The 23,654-nt window shown below is 42.3% G+C and overlaps 1 protein-coding gene across 1 annotated transcript in view; it reads right to left on the reverse strand.

The window, feature by feature from the left end:
- rab40b (RAB40B, member RAS oncogene family) overlaps positions 1-23,654 on the reverse strand; it is a 54,169-nt gene that overhangs the window by 12,881 nt on the left and 17,634 nt on the right. Inside the window, exons 2-3 of the mRNA XM_021581030.2 lie at positions 4,832-4,892; positions 1,067-1,127 (exon numbers count right to left, since the gene is read on the reverse strand). Coding sequence (XP_021436705.1) covers positions 1,067-1,127; positions 4,832-4,892 — 122 coding nt within the window. The remainder of the gene's footprint in view (positions 1-1,066; positions 1,128-4,831; positions 4,893-23,654) is intronic.

The raw sequence follows: 23,654 nt of genomic DNA on the forward strand, positions 1-23,654 counted from the left end.
CCATGTCGTCATTCAGCCACGATTCTGTGAAACATAGCATATTACAGTTTTTGATGTCCCGTTGGTAGGATATTTGTGATCGTACCTCGTCTAATTCATTGTCCAATGATTGCACGTTGGCGAGTAATATTGACGGTAACGGCATCTTTCCTACTCGCCTTCTGCGGGTCCTGATGAGGCATCCGGCTCGTTGTCCTCTGTACCTGCGTCGCTTCCTCTTGCGAATAACTGGGATGTCGGCCCTGCAGGGTGTTTGGAGAATATCATGTGAGTCTTGCTTGTTGTTGAAAAAATCTTTGTCTAATCCGAGGTGAGTGATCGCTGTCCTGAAATCCAGAAGCTCTTTTCTGCCATAAGATACGGTTGCAGGAACATTATGTACAAAATAATTTACAAATATAGCGAAAAAAACACATAATAGCACAATTGGTTGGGCACCCGTAAAACTGCTGCCATTTCTTCCGGCGCCATTGTGGTTGAACTAAATAGATTTCCTACATACTGGATCCACTAACATTGATGTACCATTAAAGTTTTTATTTTGAACAGTGCACAAGCCCATCCACTGTCCCTGTTTAGATAGGTGCACCCCCATCCACCCATACTGTACTGTTTCCACAGGAAAGGGTGCTGGGGTCAGTAGTGATGGTGCTGATATACAGATGGATGTGAAAACATGTACTTGCACGCACCCATTCTATAATATTAGCACAGCCAGTAAGACTTGTGCATGTGGAGGTCGACAGCATAGTATTTACAGGTTGTATGTGCTGATTCTAAAACATTCTCAAATGGGCTACTGTGTTCTTTATGTTGAAATGCTCAAGGCTATTCCTTTCCTCAGAGATGAAATCTGTTTTTTTTGGGGTGAGGTTTCCACAGAACCATGTAAGGTGTTAGGGACATTAGGGTTTACTATAGAGTGTGCAGCAGCAGCCAAGAGAAACATTCCCCTGCTGTAAACATGTTATTTGTTTTGGAATTGTGAAACAATAATGTGTAACCCATTATCAAACAGTGTACTGAAGAAAGAATCTAACTCAATCACACACACAAACACACATACCTGCGCTCCTCTGGAGTAAGAGCGGAAGATGGTGCAGAATCGCCCCTGGCCAGAGGTGTCCCTGAAACAACACACAGAGGTCAGGGGTTAAGAATGCCAACCATATGTCAATCAAAACACACAGTATTCCAACAACATTCCACCCCTATTATAATGACTTTATAAAGGCAAGGCATCTATTGCTATCATTTGTCAGACAATCACCAATGATCTATGTTTAGCAACACTGATAACTTCTCAAATGTATAGTATATTTGGCTGTGAAATTCAGACAATTCATACATCCCTTACAAAGAGGGGATTAACTACATATATTCAAAAACCTACTGTGGTGTAATAAACACCAAAACACTAAGATTAAGCCTGCATTTAAGAGAATGCAATTGGGTAAGGTAGTGAGAGTACAGAGCTAAAACAATAACATGTTTCCAGATTGCATTCTCCAGACCTGGATGGCACAGCAGTGTTTGGGTTCGCGCACACACACACACGTACGCATGCACGCCCGCCCGCCCGTCGCCCGCCCGCCCGCCCGCCCACACAGTCTCGATGAGAGTCATGCACATATAAAACATTGAACACTTGTTTCTTGATATAATTTCATATACTGACACCCCATACCATATTTCACACACTAGCCTACTATGAAGGGAGAAGCTTTAGTTTTATAGAGTATAGAAATGTCAATATATTAATAACAGAATAACCCCACGTCGTTTAGATACTCATATTCTCCTTTCTTCTCACAAGCTGCAGATTTGCAATCATCTTATTGTGTGTATCCGTAGGCCTACTCCACCTGCAGATTGGATATCCTTGCCAAGTTCACAATTTTCACAACTGGCCAATTCTGCACGCTAATGCTTGTTATCTCTTTGTTAATATGTTAGCCACTCTATAATTGACCAATGTTCCACCATGCCACGCTAGCATTTTACCAATGTTCCCCTTCCCCCAATGCCACACTTGCTAGCTGTGATTAGCATGTAGCCATGGTGAGGAGGATAGAGAGCATTACTAACAGCCCTCCAGTTAAAGTAATAACGTGTCTCATCCTTTTAGACATCAAACGAAGTTTCCGGATGAATCATTTAATATTGACTTGACTAAAAGCAAAACCCTCTAAAAATAAAAGTAGCACTCTCATGGTAAGGGTTAGGAGTAAAGAAGAGGAGGGCAAAGGACACACGATGGGAACCACGGAGTGTGTGTGTGATGTGGGTTGGTGTGCATCTGTGCATATGTGTGTACAGTGCCTTCAGAAACAATTCCCACCTCCTGACTTATTCCACATTTTGTTGTGTTACAGCCTGAATGGATTACAAAAATATACATTTCACCCATCTACACACAATACCCCATAATAACAAAGTAAAAACGTGTTTATAGATATTTCGGCAAATCTATTGAAAATGAAATACAGAAATATCTCATTTACATTAGGATTCACACCCCTTAGTCAATACATGTCAGATCACCTTTGGCAGAGATTGCAGCTGTGAGTCTTTCTGGGTAAAAGTCTCTAAGAGCTTTGAGCACCTCGATTGTGCAACATTTGACCATTAACATTTTTTTATTCTTCAAGCTCTGTCAAGTTGATTGTTGATCATTGCTAGACAACCATTTTCAAGTCTTGCCATAGATTTTCAAGCAGATTTAAGTCAAAACTGTAACTCAGGGCCTCCCGGGTGGTGCAGTGGTTAAGGGCGCTGTACTGCAGCGCCAGCTGTACCACCAGAGACTCTGGGTTCTCGCCCAGGCTCTGTCCGTGAGGCGACGCACAATTGGCCTAGCGTCGTCCGGGTTAGGGAGGGGTTGGCCGGTAGGGATATCCTTGTCTCATCGTGCACCAGCGACTCTTGTGGCGGGCACAGTGCGCACTAACTAAGGTTGCCAGGTGCACTGTGTTTCCTCCGACACATTGGTACGGCTGGCTTCCGGGTTGGATGCTTGGTTGAGTTGTGTATCGGAGGACGCATGACTTTCAACCTTCGTCTCTCCCGAGCCCGTACGGGAGTTGTAGCAACGAGACAAGATAGTAGCTATTAAACAATTGGATACCATGAAATAGGGGACAAAAACGGGGTAAAATTCAACAACAAAAAAAACAACAACAAAAAATGTCACTCAGAACAGTCACTGTCTACTTGGTAAGCAACTCCAGTATAGATTTGGCCTCTGCTGAGAGGTGAATTAATCTCCCAGTGTGGTGGAAAGCAGACTGAACCATAGGATTTTGTCTGTGCTTAGCTTGATTCCGTTTCTTTTTTATCCTGAAAACCTCCCCAGTCCTTATCAATTATAAGCATACCCATGACATGATGCAGCCACCACTATGCTTGGAAATATGGATGTGTTGTATTGGATTTTCCCCAAACATAACACTTTGTATTCAGGACAAAAAGTTAGTTGCTTTGCCACATTTTTTTGCAGTATTACTTTAGTGCCTTGTTTCAAACAAGATGCATGTTTTGGAATATTTTTTATTCTGTACAGGCTTCCTTCTTTTCCCTCTGTCAGTTAGGTTAGTATTGTGGAGTAACTACAATGTTGTTGATCCATCCTCAGTTCTCTCTTAGCACAGCCATTAAATTCTGTAACTGTTTTATAGTCATCATTGGCCTCATGGTGAAATCCCTGAGCGGTTTCCTTCCTCTCCAGCAACTGAGTTAGGAAGGACGCCTGGTATCTTTGTAGTGACTGGGTGCATTGATACACACTTCACCAAGCTCAAAGCGATATTCAATGTCTGCTTTTTCTTTTTACCCATCTACCAATAGGTGCCCTTCTTTGTGAGGTATTGGAAAAACTCCCTGGTCTTTATGGCTAAATCTGTGTTTGAAATGCACTGCTCAACTCTGGCACCTTACAGATAATTGTGTGGGTGGGGTACAGAGATGAGGTAGTCATTCAAAAAATCATGTTAAACACTATTATTACACACAGAGTGATGAGTCCATGCAACTTATTATATGACTTTATGCAAATTTTTACTCCTGAACTTATTTAAGTTTGACATAACAAAGGGGTTTTGACTTAAGGCATTTCAGCTTTTTATGTTTAATCAATTTCAAAACATTTCTTAAAACATAATTCCACTTTGGCATTATGGGGTATTGTGTTTAGGCCAGTGACGATAAAAGCTCAGAATTTAACCCATTTTAAATTCCGTCTGTAACAAAATGTAACAAAAAAACAAAAAAAATCAAAGGGTGCGAATACTTTCTGAAGGCACTGTGTGTGTGTGTGTGTGTGTGTGTGTGTGTGTGTGTGTGTGTGTGTGTGTGTGTGTGTGTGTGTGTGTGTGTGTCTGTCTGTCTTTCCCTCATCCCTATTCTGCTGCTTTGACAAATCTGGCTACAATTCCTCTTAGTGTAATCAGACTCACATGTTTCTTATTGAGCCTATGTACAGAGCTCTCTCCCCCATTGCTCTTCTCCTTACAACAACTCTCAGGAATGTCTCTCTCTCTCTCGCTGACAATACTCTATTCTTCTCCTAATCTGATCAACATGATACAGTCAAATTGCACTTTATCACCTACAGTATATAGAGCCATATGGGACCTGGTCGAAAGTAGTGCACTACATAGGAAACAGGGTGCCATTTGGGACAGGAACTAGGAGGCCATAGAGTCCCATTTACAGTTTCAATATGTTCCAATAACCCTGATGTGGAATTGGGATTAGTTTAGCATGGCAACGGCCGGGTGGGTGTGTTTGTGCATGCGTGCGAGTGTGTGTTGTGTTCAGTGACTTCACTCACCAGAGCTGCAGCTTGACTCTTCTTCCGTCTAGGAGTATCGTTGTCGTCTTGTAGTCGATTCCTGCCAACAACACGAAACAAGAGAAACAGATGCTAATAACATCTCTGTTAGCCTACTCTGGATGTATCTAGGCCCTGACAGTATGTCTGAGCTGTCATGATTATTCTACATGACAGACAGAGAGGGGGAGAGAGCGAGAGAGGGGGGAGAGAGATGAATAAGAGGGTATTAATAAGGCTGTGTATGTTTCAGGAGGTAACATGTGGAAGAAGCAGGATGGAGATTAAACTGGGTAAATTAACATGTCTGCAGCCATATGGGACCTGGTCAAAAATAGTGCACTAAATAGGGAATAGGGTGCCATTTGGGAAGTAGACCATGTGAGAGGGAGGTGGGTAGATGTGTAAAGTAAGCACTGAGGCAATGCTGTAATCTCTGTCCAGCACATACACAAACTGTCATCTCTATCCAGCACATACACACGCTGTAATCTCCATCCAGCACATACACATGCTGTAATCTCTATTCAGCACATACACACGCTGTAATCTCTCTCCAGCACATACACAAACTGTAATCTCTATCTAGCACATACACAAACTGTAATCTCTATCCAGCACATACACACACTGTAATCTCTATCCAGCACATACACAAACTGTAAACTCTATCCAGCACATACACATGCTGTAATCTCTATCTAGCACATACACACACTGTAATCTCTATCTAGCACATACACAAACTGTAATCTCTATCCAGCACATACACACACTGTAATCTCTATCCAGCACATACACAAACTGTAAACTCTATCCAGCACATACACATGCTGTAATCTCTATCCAGCACATACACAAACTGTAACCTCTATCCAGCACATTACACACTGTAATCTCTATCCAGCACATTACACACTGTAATCTCTATCCAGCACATACACAAACTGTAATTTCTATCCAGCACATTACACACTGTAATCTCTATCCAGCACATACACAAACTGTAATTTCTATCCAGCACATTACACACTGTAATCTCTATCCAGCACATACACAAACTGTAATTTCTATCCAGCACATTACACACTGTAATCTCTATCCAGCACATACACACACTGTAATCTCTATCCAGCACATTACACACTGTAATCTCTATCCAGCACATACACAAACTGTAATTTCTATCCAGCTCATTACACACTGTAATCTCTATCCAGCACATACACACACTGTAATCTCTATCCAGCACATTACACACTGTAATCTCTATCCAGCACATACACAAACTGTAATTTCTATCCAGCACATACACAAACTGTCATTTCTATCCAGCACATACACAAACTGTAATTTCTATCCAGCACATACACACACTGTAATCTCTATCCAGCACATACACAAACTGTAATTTCTATCCAGCACATTACACACTGTAATCTCTATCCAGCACATTACACACTGTAATCTCTATCCAGCACATACACAAACTGTAATCTCTATCCAGCACATACACAAACTGTAATTTCTATCCAGCACATACACAAACTGTAATCTCTATCCAGCACATACACAAACTGTAATCTCTATCCAGCTCATTACACACTGTAATCTCTATCCAGCACATTACACACTGTAATCTCTATCCAGCACATACACAAACTGTAATTTCTATCCAGCACATTACACACTGTAATCTCTATCCAGCACATTACACACTGTAATCTCTATCCAGCACATACACAAACTGTAATCTCTATCCAGCACATACACAAACTGTAATTTCTATCCAGCACATACACAAACTGTAAACTCTATCCAGCACATACACAAACTGTAATCTCTATCCAGCACATACACAAACTGTAATCTCTATCCAGCACATACACAAACTGTAATCTCTATCCAGCTCATTACACACTGTAATCTCTATCCAGCACATACACACACTGTAATCTCTATCCAGCACATTACACACTGTAATCTCTATCCAGCACATACACAAACTGTAATTTCTATCCAGCACATACACAAACTGTCATTTCTATCCAGCACATACACAAACTGTAATTTCTATCCAGCACATTACACACTGTAATCTCTATCCAGCACATACACAAACTGTAATTTCTATCCAGCACATTACACACTGTAATCTCTATCCAGCACATTACACACTGTAATCTCTATCCAGCACATTACACACTGTAATCTCTATCCAGCACATTACACACTGTAATCTCTATTCAGCACATACACAAACTGTAAACTCTATCCAGCACATACACAAACTGTAATCTCTATCCAGCACATACACAAACTGTAATTTCTATCCAGCACATTACACACTGTAATCTCTATCCAGCACATACACAAACTGTAATTTCTATCCAGCACATACACGGATGAACACATGCACAGATTACATTCACAAGCACGCACAGGTCACTCAGACTAATCATAGAAAGCTGGGATGGAAATCTGATTCTCTGATCCTGTTGAAATCTACATATTCTCACATTCTCTGTCTCTATGCCCTCTTTTCTCTCTACGTTATCTACCTACCCCCCCCTCTCTACCCCCTACCTCCCCCTTACTCACTACCTCCCTCTCTCCAGCTGTCTACACCCCTTTCTCTCTCTCTGTCTCTGTCTCTGTCTCTCTCTCTCTGTCTCTATAAGGCAGTGAAAAGAACAACTATCCCTAGAAAGATTCACATAATTCCCACATTCTTCTCACATTCTCTCTCCACAGGATTCCTAGTGTGTGTGTGTGCTCGTGTGTTCGTGCATGTGTGTCAAAGCTCAGGAATCCTGGTTTTCTCTGCATACCAGATCCATTATTAACCCATCACCCCATAGACATTACCTTATCACCATGGAATGACGTGTGTGAAGATGACAATAACATGTGTTCATTGAAATCAAGCTAAAACCATGACCATGTAAGGGTTAAGTCGTACAGTACTGGATGATGAAATCCCACACAGGATCTCACCCAGAGGGCATGACTCATACAGCACAGCACAAATACTGAAGCTACATAGTGACAGCAGCAGCATGCACACATTTTACATTAAAATGCCAGTCATTTAGCAGACGCTCTTATCCAGAGTGACTTACAGTTGTGAGTGCATACATTTCATACTTCTTAGCCTACTCACAGACGGTAATGCCAGTTGATGTAAACATATTTGACTGGTCATGCTTATCGGTCTATAGGTTAGGTTTCATCATTTAGTGTAATTAAAGTGGCGTGTGTACAGTATATTCGTCATGTATCTTAGTTATTACACGCTTACAACATACAGATACAGAGCCTGTGAGCATTAAATATGTCAGACAGCGCGAGAGCTGCTGCTACAGCATCTCAAACAGCAAACGCACAGGCAACGGAAGACAGGCTTCATCAGCCCGTCACACCAGTAGGCATTTTGGTAACATATGTTTGAACCTGGACGTTTTACAACATATTATGAGACATGTCTTACTTTGCTTCAAAGTAGCCTAGCCAAAATCAGACCATATCCATGGAGGGAATTATTTTATATCAACTTTCTTTCATTGTCCAGTAGCCAAAGGCACATAGTAGATCTCCCCTCTTTCAACATTTCCAAAGAATATTTGAATCTCTGTCACATGAAACCGCTCGCATGTGTGACAACGGTGTTTTCCCAATAATTGCATTATGGATCGAACATTTGCTCATAGTCTGCTGCCTTGCTGCACTTAAATGTAAAGAAATAATAATCCATCAACATTTTAAGCTAAACGTTCTAAACTGTGGTTTTAGACTCATTGCTTTAAAAAAATGATGTAGCCTAGGCCTACTGGTTGTATGAATTTGGGATCTATCGTTCCACAACTGTCCCAGAGTCTGTTTGGAATAGGCTATTTCTTTCTCGACAAGCTAGCCAACAGAATAGGTAAAGTTTTCTACTATGGGGATAGTAGATTGACATAGGCCAGTGATTTGGCTGTTCGTTACTCGTCTTGTTGGCTGAGGAAAAGTCTGTGTGGAAAGTTATTCTAGCATCTTCAAAGTGTCCATCAGAATTCCGTAAGAAGGACCGCACATCGTTGCATCCTCAATTTGCATGTTCTGTTAACATGAATTACCATAATCGAAATGTGATTTCTGTCATTCTGAGCCCCATGGGTGGGCGCCCTTATCAGGTTGCGCACCCAATGCATATGGGTCCGGTATATTTCTCAAATGACCAGTAAATTAAAATGCTGCAGGTCAAATGTCCGGAGCAACATTTTCCTAACAGAAACCCTGATACACACACATACAGTGCCTTGCGAAAGTATTCGGCCCCCTTGAACTTTGCGACCTTTTGCCACATTTCAGGCTTCAAACATAAAGATATAAAACTGTATTTTTTTGTGAAGAATCAACAACAAGTGGGACACAATCATGAAGTGGAACGACATTTATTGGATATTTCAAACTTTTTTAACAAATCAAAAACTGAAAAATTGGGCGTGCAAAATTATTCAGCCCCCTCAAGTTAATACTTTGTAGCGCCACCTTTTGCTGCGATTACAGCTGTAAGTCGCTTGGGGTATGTCTCTATCAGTTTTGCACATCGAGAGACTGACATTTTTTCCCATTCCTCCTTGCAAAACAGCTCGAGCTCAGTGAAGTTGGATGGAGAGCATTTGTGAACAGCAGTTTTCAGTTCTTTCCACAGATTCTCGATTGGATTCAGGTCTGTGTTTATATGTTTATTTTTGAACCATTCCATTGTAGATTTTGCTTTATGTTTTGGATCATTGTCTTGTTGAAAGACAAATCTCCGTCCCAGTCTCAGGTCTTTTGCAGACTCCATCAGGTTTTCTTCCAGAATGGTCCTGTATTTGGCTCCATCCATCTTCCCATCAATTTTAACCATCTTCCCTGTCCCTGTTGAAGAAAAGCAGGCCCAAACCATGATGCTGCCACCACCATGTTTGACAGTGGGGATGGTGTGTTCAGGGTGATGAGCTGTGTTGCTTTTACGCCAAACATAACGTCTTGCATTGTTGCCAAAAAGTTCAATTTTGGTTTCATCTGACCAGAGCACCTTCTTCCACATGTTTGGTGTGTCTCCCAGGTGGCTTGTGGCAAACTTTAAACGACACTTTTTATGGATATCTTTAAGAAATGGTTTTCTTCTTGCCACTCTTCCATAAAGGCCAGATTTGTGCAATATACGACTGATTGTTGTCCTATGGACAGAGTCTCCCACCTCAGCTGTAGATCTCTGCAGTTCATCCAGAGTGATCATGGGCCTCTTGGCTGCATCTCTGATCAGTCTTCTCCTTGTATGAGCTGAAAGTTTAGAGGGACGGCCAGGTCTTGGTAGATTTGCAGTGGTCTGATACTCCTTCCATTTCAATATTATCGCTTGCACAGTGCTCCTTGGGATGTTTAAAGCTTGGGAAATCTTTTTGTATCCAAATCCGGCTTTAAACTTCTTCACAACAGTATCTCAGACCTGCCTGGTGTGTTCCTTGTTCTTCATGATGCTCTCTGCGCTTTTAACGGACCTCTGAGACTATCACAGTGCAGGTGTATTTATACGGAGACTTGATTACACACAGGTGGATTGTATTTATCATCATTAGTCATTTAGGTCAACATTGGATCATTCAGAGATCCTCACTGAACTTCTGGAGAGAGTTTGCTGCACTGAAAGTAAAGGGGCTGAATAATTTTGCACGCCCAATTTTTCAGTTTTTGATTTGTTAAAAAAGTTTGAAATATCCAATAAATGTCGTTCCACTTCATGATTGTGTCCCACTTGTTGTTGATCCTTCACAAAAAAATAAAGTTTTATATCTTTATGTTTGAAGCCTGAAATGTGGCAAAAGGTCGCAAAGATCAAGGGGGCCGAATACTTTCGCAAGGCACTGTAGACGCAAACAAACACACACGCAGACACACACGCGCGCGTGCACACACAGATGCAAGCACGCATGCACAGACACACATGCGCGCGTGCACAGACACACACTGGGTATCTGTGAGCATTAAGATGAAGCTTCAGTATGTACTTGGAGCCTTACCACGTCTGGAAGCAGCAGAATGTACTGTGTTTTTAATTCCAGTGAGATCAGACAAGTCCTGGTAATTACAGTAATCAGGGCAGAAAAGCCATTCTCTACTTTTGTTCACTGAGAAGTGTTTCTGACAGCAGCACAATTTTAACATGTTCATATGTGTGCGTGCGAGCCTATGTATGTGCGCTCACAGATGCCAATGGCAGCTGACAAATCACATTTAATGCTTTTCCTCCACATGAAGTGTTGGTTCCCCAGTCCAACTGTCACCCCTGGCAAACACCCTCCTCATGACCTGCACCCCTAATGCATCCATCTAGGTGTTACTCCTGCCTTTAAGGGGGGTCAAGAATGGTAGGTCTTAACACTGTATGTCTGTCCTGGCCCAACTGTCTGGTTGGGTTTGGAGCGGTCTTGTTCCGAGACGTTGTTTACATGCGGACGTGACATTGTAGTATTGGATTGGACATAGTTTGTGCTGACACCTTGAGGAAGATTCACGCAAAACATGGGTACAGTATGTGTGCATAAATGCATGCAGGTGCGCGCGCACACACACACACACACACACACACACACACACACACACACACACACACACATTGTACACTGTGGAGAGGTGATGATACATAAGAGGTTAAGGTAATCCTTCTAATATCTGTTAATATACACTGAGTATAAAAATCAATAGAACCCCCCCAGCATTGCAGGTCTTGACATAAACCTACTACCACACCCCGTTCAAAGGCACTTAAAAAATGTTGTCTTGCCCATTCAACCTCTGAACGGCAAACATACACAATCCATGTCTAAATTGTCTCAAGGCAAAAAAATCCTAATTTAACCCGTCTCCTCCCCTTATCTACACCAGGTGTCAAAGGCGACCCCGCGACCGAATCTGGCCCGTGACACATTTCTATCTGGCCCGCGTACTGATTTGGGTTGTCAATTCATTTTGGCCCGCTTCAACACCGCCCGCGAAGTCACACCAAGCACTGCCAACGTGCTGCACACCAAATGCCAGCGCAATGCCACACACACACCACACACACACGCACACACACCTACCTCCTCCCAGACCCACATACAGTGGGGCAAAAAAATATTTTGTCAGTCACCAATTGTGCAAGTTCTCCCACTTAAAAAGATGAGAGAGGCCTGTAATTTTCATCATAGGTACACTTCAACTATGACAGACAAAATGAGATTGAGAAATCACATTGTAGGATTTTTTATGAATTTATTTGCAAATTATGGTGGAAAATAAGTATTTGGTCAATAACAAAAGTTTATCTCAATACTTTGTTATATACCCTTTGTTGGCAATGACAGAGGTCAAACGTTTTCTGTAAGTCTTCACAAGGTTTTCACACACTGTTGCTGGTATTTTGGCCCATTCCTCCATGCAGATCTCCTCTAGAGCAGTGATGTTTTGGGGCTGTTGCTGTGCAACACAGACTTTCAACTCCCTCCAAAGATTTTCTATGGGGTTGAGATCTGGAGACTGGCTAGGCCACTCCAGGACCTTGAAATGCTTCTTACGAAGCCACTCCTTCGTTGCCTGGGCGGTGTGTTTGGGATCATTGTCATGCTGAAAGACCCAGCCACATTTCTTCTTCAATGCCCTTGCCGATGGAAGGAGGTTTTCACTTAAAATCTCACGATACATGGCCCCATTCATTCTTTCCTTTACACGGATCAGTCGTCCTGGTCCCTTTGCAGAAAAACAGCACCAAAGCATGATGTTTCCACCCCCATACTTCACAGTAGGTATGGTGTTCTTTGGATGCAACTCAGCATTCTTTGTCCTCCAAACACGACGAGTTGAGTTTTTACCAAAAAGTTATATTTTGGTTTCATCTGACCATATGACATTCTCCCAATCTTCTTCTGGATCATCCAAATGCTCTCTAGCAAACTTCAGACGGGCCTGGACATGTACTGGCTTAAGCAGGGGGACACGTCTGGCACTGCAGGATTTGAGTCCCTGGCGGCGTAGTGTGTTACTGATGGTAGGCTTTGTTACTTTGGTCCCAGCTCTCTGCAGGTCATTCACTAGGTCCCCCCGTGTGGTTCTGGGATTTTTGCTCACCGTTCTTGTGATCATTTTGACCCCACGGGGTGAGATTTTGCGTGGAGCCCCAGATTGAGGGAGATTATCAGTGGTCTTGTATGTCTTCCATTTCCTAATAATTGCTCCCACAGTTGATTTCTTCAAACCAAGCTGCTTACCTATTGCAGATTCAGTCTTCCCAGCCTGGTGCAGGTCTACAATTTTGTTTCTGGTGTCCTTTGACAGCTCTTTGGTCTTGGCCATAGTGGAGTTTGGAGTGTGACTGTTTGAGGTTGTGGACAGGTGTCTTTTATACTGATAACAAGTTCAAACAGGTGCCATTAATACCGTTAACGAGTGGAGGACAGAGGAGCCTCTTAAAGAAGAAGTTACAGGTCTATGAGAGCCAGAAATCTTGCTTGTTTGTAGGTGACCAAATACTTATTTTCCACCATAATTTGCAAATAAATTCATTAAAAATCCTACAATGTGATTTTCTGGATTTTTTTTCTAATTTTGTACCTATGATGAAAATTACAGGCCTCTCTTATCTTTTTAAGTGGGAGAACTTGCACAATTGGTGGCTGACTAAATACTTTTTTGCCCCACTGTACACACAAGCCAGCCACGGTAAGGCTGGATCATATCATAACTAATGGCACTGATCGTATCTTCTACCAGACCGAAAGTTTAAAACTGTTGTTGGCTAAATGTCCATGCCACGTTTTGGTGCCTAGCCTGCAGAAAATGTCATCTTGGTTGTCAAAATGTTATAAGATAAAGGATTCACACGCGGGTATGAATTACTACTAATGGGCAACATGACACACAAGGGAGTATAAATTAGTTAACAGTTGAACCATTTACTTTATGAAATTACAGTCTGATGCGCTTGCATCGGTGAATTCAACATCAATTGCGCTACTTTCGTGTCCCGTACAGCGCATCAGATGGAAAGTGTAGGCTACTGACACATGCCACTGTCCTAGCTAGGCTACTAAAATGTTGCAGTCTGGCTTGGATTTTGAAAATTAATAATCAAAAACGAAAACCTGCAACAAAACACAATTCAAAGGAGAAACATGAATGCCTATTACAGCAACATTTGAGCAGTAGCCTAGGCTGGCTACTCAACCACAATACATTTTGAATGCAGCATAAAGTAATGCTGCATTCAACCACACCGGTGATCCATGCGGCGCAAAAAACATTTTCAACATGTTTTAAGTTGAAATGTTACAACAACCTAGCTACGTTTTTGTTATTTGTAGTTATTAAATACTTTTTGATTAACAGTATCCTATGTACCTTAGTGGACATTATAAAGAGCCATATTTGTTCTAATAAAACAATGGCCAGTTGTATGCACGTACAAAAACTAAACATAATAGTCTATGTCTGTCCCGTGCTCAATATAGTCCATGCTCTGATTTACTTTGATATCCCTGATCTACACTGATTGAAGTGGATTCAACAAGGGCCATCAATAAGGGATCATAACTTTCACCTGGATTCACCTGGTCAGTCTGTCATGGAAAGAGCAGGCGTTCTTAATGTTTTAAAAAAACTCAATGTACATCATAACAACAGTTCACTGTTGGCGCACACACACACACTCACAGTAAATAAATGCTTTATCTAGGTTATAATGTTTAAGGGTAATTGTGGTGTCATTAGTGCAAATGAGGCTACTCATCCAGACAATAAGAAACAGCTGCATTAACTTGGTGAAGGTATAGTTCAGCCCTTTCTCTCATGCAGACGTTATGGTTCTGAGTTTTTACATCCCTGAACCATCTACAGTGGGTACGCCCCAAATGACACCCTATTCCTTATTAAAGTTCACTCTTTTTGACCATGGGCCCTGGTAAAAAGAAGTGCCATATAAAGGGAATATGGTTCCATTTGGGTTGCATCCAGTAGCCTAGTACAGTAAGGCTGAATGCTTCAAGTCACTCCTCCCTTTATGTCCATCTGCCAACCTTCATCCCTCCATCTCACCTCTCTGCCATCTGTTACAGACACTGATGGCATGCCAGACCCTGTGCCGGGATAAAGTGACTAAGGGGGGCGTTGAAATCGGTGAGTGTCACAATTTGGAGGATTCTTACATTGAAATTATATTGAATTCGGCTTTTCACATGATCACATAACCTTTCACATGTGAAATCACGTGCGCCGAATACAACAGGTGTAGACCTCACATTGAAATGCTTACTTACAGCCTCTAACCAACAGTGCATAAAAGGTATTAGGTGAACAATAGGTAAGTAAAGAAATAAAAACAACAGTAAAAAAGACAGTGAAAAATAACAATAGCAAGGCTATAACAGTAGCGAGGCTATAACAGTAGCGAGGCTATAACAGTAGCGAGGCTATAACAGTAGCGAGACTATATACAGTAGCGAGGCTATAACAGTAGCGAGGCTATATACAGTAACGAGGCTACATACAGGCACCGGTTAGTCTGGCTGATTGAGGTAGTATGTACATGTAGATATGGTGAAAGTGACTATGCATATATATCATGAACAGAGAGTAGCAGTAGCGTAAAAGAGGGGTTGGCGGGTGGTGGGTGGCGGGACACAATGCAGATAGCAAGGTTAGCCAATGCACGGGGGCACTGGTTGGTCGGGGCAATTGAGGTAGTATGTACATGAATGTATAGTTAAAGTGACTATGCACATATGATAAACAGAGAGTAGCAGCAGCATAAAAGAGGGGTTGGGGGGGGGAACACAATGCAAATAGTCCGGGTAGCCATTTAATTACCTGTTCAGGAGTCTAATGGCTTGGGGGTAAACTGTTGAGTAGCTTTTTGTCCTAGACTTGGCACTCCGGTACCGCTTGACATGCGGTAATAGAGAGAACAGTCTATGACTGGGGTGGCTGGGGTCTTTGAAAATTTTCTAGGGCCTTCCTCTGACACCGACTGGTGTAGAGATCCTGGATGGCAGGCAGCTTAGTCCCAGTGATGTACTGGGCCATACTCACTACCCTCAGTAGTGCCTTGCGGTCAGAGGCCGAGCAATTGCCGTACCAGGCAGTGATGTTGCAGCTGTAGAACCTTTTGAGGATCTGAGGACCCATGCCAAATCTTTTTAGTTTCCTGAGGGGGAATAGGCTTTGTCGTGCCCTCTTCACGACTGTCTTGGTGTGTTTGGACCATTCTAGTTTGTTGGTGATGTGGACACCAAGGAACTTGAAGCTCTCAATCTGCTCCACTTTGCTACCTGTCGATGAAAATGGGGGCGTGCTCGGTCCTCCTTTTCCTGTAGTCCACAATCATCTTCTTAGTCTTGGTTACGTTGAGGGATAGGTTGTTATTCTGGTACCACCCGGCCAGGTCTCTGACCTCCTCCCTATAGGCTGTCTCATCGTTGTCAGTGATCAGGCCTACCACTGTTGTGTCGTCTGCAAACTTAATGATGGTGTTGGAGTCGTGCCTGGCCATGCAGTCGTGGGTGAACAGGGAGTACAGTAGGGGACTGAGCACGCACCCCTGGGGGACTCCAGTGTTGAGGATCAGCGTGGCACACTCTCACCACCTGGGGGCGGCCCGTCAGGAAGTCCAGGATCCAGTTGCAGAGTGAGGTGTTTAGTCCCAGGATCCTTAGCTTAGTGATGAGCTTTGAGGGTACTATGGTGTTGAACGCTGAGCTGTAGTCAATGAACAGTAGTCAAATGAAGCAGATGCTAAGCTACAGGACTGCTTTGCTAGCACAGACTGGAATATGTTCCGGGATTCTTCCGATGGCATTGAGAAGTACACCACATCAGTCACTGGCTTCATCAATAAGTGCATCGATGATGTTGTCCCCGCAGTGACTGTACGCACATACCCCAACCAGAAGCCAAGGATTACAGGCAACATCCGCACTGAGCTAGAGGGTAGAGCTGCCGCTTTCAAGGAGCGGGACTCTAACCCGGAAGCTTATGGCTCACATCTACACCATCAACACCATTATCACAGAAACCCTAGACTCACTCCAATTTGCATACTGCCCCAACAGATCCACAGATGATGCTATTTCTATTGCACTCCACACTGCCCTTTCCCACCCAGACCCCTCTTTTAGGCTGCTGCTACTCTCTGTTTATAATCTATGCATAGTCACTTTAAATCTACCTATATGTACATATTACCTCAATTACTTTGACTAACCGGTGTCCCCGCACATTGACTCTGTACCGGTACCCCCTGTATATAGCCTTGCTTGTTATTTTACTGCTGATGTTAAATTATTTGTTACTTTTATTTTATAGTTTATATTTGTTACTTACATACACTTAGGTTGGAGTTATTAAAACTCATTTTTCAACCACTCCACAAATTTCTTAACAAACTATAGTTTGGCAAGTCGGTTAGGACATCTACTTTGTGCATGACAAGTAATTTTTCCAACAATTCTTTACAGATTATTTCACTTTTAATTCACTGTATCACAATTCCAGTGGGTCAGAAGTTTACATACACTAAATTGACTGTGCCTTTAAACAGCTTGGAAAATTCCAGAAAATTATGTCATGGCTTTAGAAGCTTCTGATAGGCTAATTGACATAATTTGAGTCAATTGGAGGTGTATCTGTGGATGTATTTCAAGGCCTACCTTCAAACTCAGTGCCTCTTTGCTTGACATCATGGGAAAATCAAAAGAAATCAGCCAAGACCTCAGAAAAACAATTGTAGACCTCCACAAGTCTGGTTAATTCTTGGAGCAATTTCCAAACGCCTGAAGATACCACGTTCATCTGTACAAACAATAGTACGCAAGTATAAACACCATGGGACCACACAGCCGTCATACAGCTCAGGAAGGAGATGTGTTCTGTCTCCTAGAGATGAACGTATTTTGGTGTGAAAAGTGCAAATCAATCCCAGAACAACAGCAAAGGGCCTTGTGAAGATGCTGGAGGATACAAGTATAAAAGTATTTATATATCCACAATAAACAAGTCCTATATCGACATAACCTGAAAGGCCGCTTAGCAAGGAAGAAGCCACTGCTCCAAAACCGCCATAAAAAAGCCAGACTACGGTTTGCAACTGCACATGGGGACAAAGATCGTACTTTTTGGTGAAATGGCCTCTGGTCTGGGGGGTTGGCCATGTGCGACTGACGTGTTTTCTGTTTGCTCCCGCGGTATTCTTAAAGTTTATGTGAATTTTGCAGCAGAACCGTATTTATTTATTTTCAAATATTAATTTGGTGATCCCTTTCTGTAAAAACCAAGACTATTTTGCTTTCGAATGTCAGCATGTCGACGAAACTTAAGGCCAAAAACATGACTTTGAAAGAACCCGGACTACAAGACCCACTCATCACCGCCCTCTCCTGAGTCTGAGGGCCCGGGGACTCACACTTTACCCGGGGGTGCGGCTTGGCCTAGCGGCCCTGAAATGAACATTCTCGAGGCCATGAAACTACTACACTCTGAGATAGTTGAAATGAAAACGGAGGTTGTTGCTACGATTGAGGCCCGACTACAGGAGTTTTCTGATACATTAAAAGCAGATCTAACCATCCTGCGGAACGAGACGGTGCCAGCAATCACGTCACTCAAAACAACAACAGTGTCGCACACTACAACGATTGCAGCACTGGAGACCTCCGCTACCAATGTCTCTGACTTAACTACATCCCTGGAGGCTGACGTGAAACGCCTGGCTGCGGATTTGAAAAAGGTGAAGGAGAGCTGTGTGAGTTTAGAGGGATTCTCTCGCCACAATAACCTGAGACTTGTATCGGTCCCAGAGTCAGCGGAAATGCCTCGCGCCACAGATTTAGTTTCTGGGCTGCTGAAGGATGTTCTTGCCTTAGATGAGAAGCCCCTGATTGACTGTGCCCACCGGTCACTACGCCCAAAGCCCCGGGATGGTGAGAAGCCCAGTGACATAATTCTTCGAGTGCACTCTCTCCATGAGAATATGGAGATTCTCTGACAAGCCCGAAATAGCACTCTGAGCTTTCAAGGACATAGCTTCTCCATCTACCAGGACTACTCGCCCATGGTTTTCAGGCAGCGCGCAGCTTTCGGACAGGCCAAACGATTACTACGGGACCAACCAGGTGTGAAGTATGGACTGTGATTCCAGGCCCGTTTATGGCTATCTCATGATGGTAAAGACTACACATTTGAGTCTCCGGATGAGGCTATGGCTCACATTCAACGTCACATCAAGAAGTCTTGAACTTGTCCATAGATCAGCAACTGTTGCTTGCAAATTGTGGATAGTAAGTAGCCCACCTGTGGTACAATTATGTTTAGTTATAACATACTAGTCTTGTATAGTTGGGGAGTTGGCGAACCCATTCAGGCTTATTTGATGTGGTCTAATGTTTTGTGTGCTTCTAGTGTGCTTGCCTTACAAGCATTCAGTCATTTTAATTTAATTAAATTAAGGTTTTAAGGTTTTATTAACTCATTTGTTTCTAGGCTGTCTCGTTCACCTATTCAGTTTGTTTACATAGTGTCTCAGTGACTCAAAATATTTTTGGTTATTTGATTACTGCATCCATTTGCACCGACCCAGTAAACAGTAAATGTTCCGAGGCTACATGTTTTTGGGGGTCTTCACTTCAATTTTAAAAGTTTTAAGCGTCATTTATGCCCAGCATACGTTCAATGTTGCGCACACGTAGTTTTTTGGTCTTGGTTGTAAGTTGTCTCAGCGTCAAACTAGACAATAATTTGTAAAAAAAAAAATGTATTGTCTTACTACGATTTCCTTACTTCAAATTAGGTTTTTGGCTTACAGCCTTTATACATTTTATTGATTTTTTCTCTCAATGCCTGTATAAGACTGGGAATATAATTATATACATCTACAAGTGGTGCTTTTGTAATTTCATTTGCACAAGGGATTCACTTTTATTTTTCTCTCTTTTTGCTGTTTGATCCACTAACACAAAACGCGACTTTAAAGAGCGGGACTGTGGGTTTAGGTTTAAGACCGCACTGTCACAGACATACTGTGCGAAGAGAACATGTTCTATTTCGTGGAGGTACTGTCTGGGATGGGGGGAGGGGGGGAGGAAGGTTGAATTGTTCAGTTCTAATGTTGTCATTCTGTCTTTTTAGTTTTTTTTTGTACTTTTTCCAAACAACTTGCACTGTACATTATTACTCTGAGACAAGTTATTTTGTGTTTTTGGGCACTCTATGCTCTTATGACAGGGTTGTATAACGTGAGTGCACAGGGTGTCCGAAATAATGCGATCAAGTACGTTTCGTGGAACATCAAAGGGGTTAACAACCCTGTGAATCGTAAGAGGGTGTTGACACACTTAAAGGGTTTGAATGCAAATGTTGCATTTCTACAAGAGACTCACTTGAGGACTGGTGAGCATTTTAGGATGCGTAGGAACTCGGTTGGTCAAGTGTTCCTCTCTAACTTCATAGTAAATCAAGATATGCTGCCATTTTGGTTGATAAATCTACTCCCTTTGTAGATCCTGAGGTTATTGCTGATCCTAAGGGACGATACCTTATAGTAACCGGTAAACTGTTTTCTATCCCTCTTGTTTTGGCTAGTGTTTATGCTCCCAATTGGGATGACACAAGTTTAATTTCTTCCTTTTTATCTGATATACCCAATTTAGATTCTCATTTGTTGATTTTAGGGGGGGATTTCAACTGTAAAATGTCCCCAGTTCTTGACAAGTCCTCACAAAGAACTACAGGCCATCTAAATGTGCCCTACTTATTCAATCTTTTCTTCATAAATATGCTATGTTTGAGGCCTGGCATTTCCTACATCCTACAGATAGACAGTATTCCTTTTATTCTCATGTTCATCAAACATGCTCCTGGATTGATTACTTATTTTTGGAGAAAAAACTTCTGCCTAACTTTCGGCGGTGTACTTACGAGAGTATTGTTATTTCTGACCATTCACCATTAGTGCTTGAACTAGAGTTTCCCCAGCGACCTCCTATGTGTTATCAGTGGTGCCTTAACCCCATTTTACTCTCAGATAAGGAGTTTGTCAATTTAATTTCTTCTGAAACCACCTTATTCCTAGAAACTAATTCAACACCAGGTATGTCCTGCTCTACCATATGGGAGTCTCTCAAAGCATACCTACGTGGCCAAATAATTTCTTATACAGCTAACCAAAACAAAGTTTGCTCTCAGCAACTTCGGGACCTGAGCGAATCCATAGCCACATTGGATGAGAAGTACAGTGCCTTGCGAAAGTATTCGGCCCCCTTGAACTTTGCGTCCTTTTGCCACATTTCAGGCTTCAAACATAAAGATATAAAACTTTATTTTTTTGTGAAGAATCAACAACAAGTGGGACACAATCATGAAGTGGAATGACATTTATTGGATATTTCAAACTTTTTTAACAAATCAAAAACTGAAAAATTGGGCGTGCAAAATTTTTCAGCCCCTTTACTTTCAGTGCAGCAAAATGGCTTGAATAAGCCTTCAATTGATACAGACTGCCATTACTGTCTAGAGGAAGAATTTACACCTGAGTAGATTGTAACAGCAGTGTCCGCAATGAAAAGTGGTAAATAACCGGGTCCGAACGGTTTTCCAACCAAATTTTACAGGACGTTTTCTGGTCTGCTTTGCCCATTCTTGTCTCGATTATTTGTAGAGTGCCTTAATATCTCAAAGCTACTGCCTAGTCTTCATCAGGCTTAAATGTCATTACTATTAAAGAAAAACAAAGACCCCCTGGAATGTGGATCCTATCGCCCAATCTCGCTTTTAAACTGTGATTACAAAATCCTAGCCAAGTTTTTAGCCATCCGTATGGAAGGCTCGCTGCACCAAGTAATACACTCTGACCAGACTGGCTTTGTGAGAAATAGGCATTTTTTTTCAATATTAGGCGCCTTATGAATATACTGTACTCCCCAGCGTCGGAGGACCCAGAGGTGGTGGTCTCACTTGATGCGGAAAAAGCTTTTGACCGCGTTGAGTAGGATTACCTTTATAGATTTGGCTTTGGCCCCAAATTCATTGCGTGGATAAAGAGTCTTTATTTTTCCCCCATGGCTTCGGTACGGACTAACAACTTGTCCTCTAACTTTTCCCCTTGCACCGCGGATCCAGACAGGGTTGTCCACTCTCCCCCTTGTTGTTTGCTTTGTTTGCTTTTTGCACTAAGCTCTAATGATGCCATTCAAGGAATAATCAGGACGGGCTTAGAGCAGAAAATCTCGCTATATGCTGACGACCTCCTTCTGTTTATCTCCAACCCTGATACCTCATTGACACATGCCTTATCTGTTTTTAAAAAGTTTGGATCAATCTCAGGGTACAAGCTGAATCTAGGCAAGAGTGGGCTTTTCCTGTAAATAAGGCTGCTTTTACTTTTTGGAATTTGCTACCTCTTTCTCTTATTGGAATAATTAATGTAATTAAAAGGAATGTGTTGACCAAATGTTTATATTTATTTCAATGTTTATCCATTTTTATTCCAAAATATTTTTATTAATTCACTGTTTGGGATGGCAAGGTACCACGGATTGGTAGAAAACATTTACAGAAGCCTAAGGCATTGGGGGGTTTAGCTCTATCAAATTTTCAGACATACTATTGGGCTGCAAATTTCAGAGCCCTTTTGTACTGGCTGCAGACTGATCCTACTGGCCCTAGACCACTCTGGGTCCAGATGGGAGTCTGAATCGTGTAAACCTGCTGCACTTTCTTCTGTGTTGTGCTCGTCTCTCCCAGTGTCCCTAGGAAAAAGGTGTGTCAACCCAATTGTTAAGCAGTCTCTTAAAATGTGGAATCAGTTCCATTTAGCCTTTAGCCTCTGAGGCTTTTCTCTATCAGGCCCAATCAATCAGAACATTTTATTTCCTCCATATTTGAATGATGGGGCTTTTGCCATCTGGCACTCACTAGGCCTCTCCTCACTAGCCCAATTATCCTTTGATGCATTTGCCTCTTTTGCTCAGCTACAGTTCAATCTCCCCCAATCCCACTTTTTCCTCCATCTCCAGACTAGGAACTTTGTCAGAGCTAACACACCTGAATTTCCCCATATGGCTGCAAATACAGCTATAGAGAGCATCTGAGCTGAACAAGCTTCATAGGGGCGCAATTTCAGATATATATGGAATCATTCATGACTTACAGAACCCTTCTTTGGTACCTTTAAAGACTTGATGGGAAAAGGATTTGGGGAACTTGTGTGTGTGTCCTATAGTGTCCTATGGTGGCGGTGGGCTTATTGAATGGGCAGGCATAAACTACGAACAAAAAACATTTTATCGATGGCAATTTGAATTCACAGAGATACCGTGACAAGATCCTGAGGCCCATTGTCGTGCCATTTATATGCCGCCATCACCTCGTGTTTCAGCATGATAATGCACGGCCCCATGTTGCAAGGATCTGTACACAATTTCTGGAAGCTGAAAATGTCCCAGTTCTTCCATGGCCTGCATACTCACCAGACATGCCACCCATTAAGCATATTTGGGATGCTCTGGATCGACACTGTGTTCCAGTTCCCGCCAATATCCAGCAACTTCGCACAGCCATTGAAGACGAGTGGGACAACATTCCACAGGCCATAATCAACAGCCTGATCAATCTTTGCGAAGGAGATGTGACACGCTGCATGAGGCAAATGGTGGTTTTCTGATCCACTCCCCAACCTTTTTGTTAAAGTATCTGTGACCAACAGATGCTGATCTGTATTCCCAGTCAAATAAATCTATAGATTAGGCCTCAGATATTTATTTATATTGAA

The sequence above is a fragment of the Oncorhynchus mykiss genome, chromosome 23 (genome assembly GCF_013265735.2).
Source record: "Oncorhynchus mykiss isolate Arlee chromosome 23, USDA_OmykA_1.1, whole genome shotgun sequence".
NCBI lineage: Eukaryota > Metazoa > Chordata > Actinopteri > Salmoniformes > Salmonidae > Oncorhynchus > Oncorhynchus mykiss.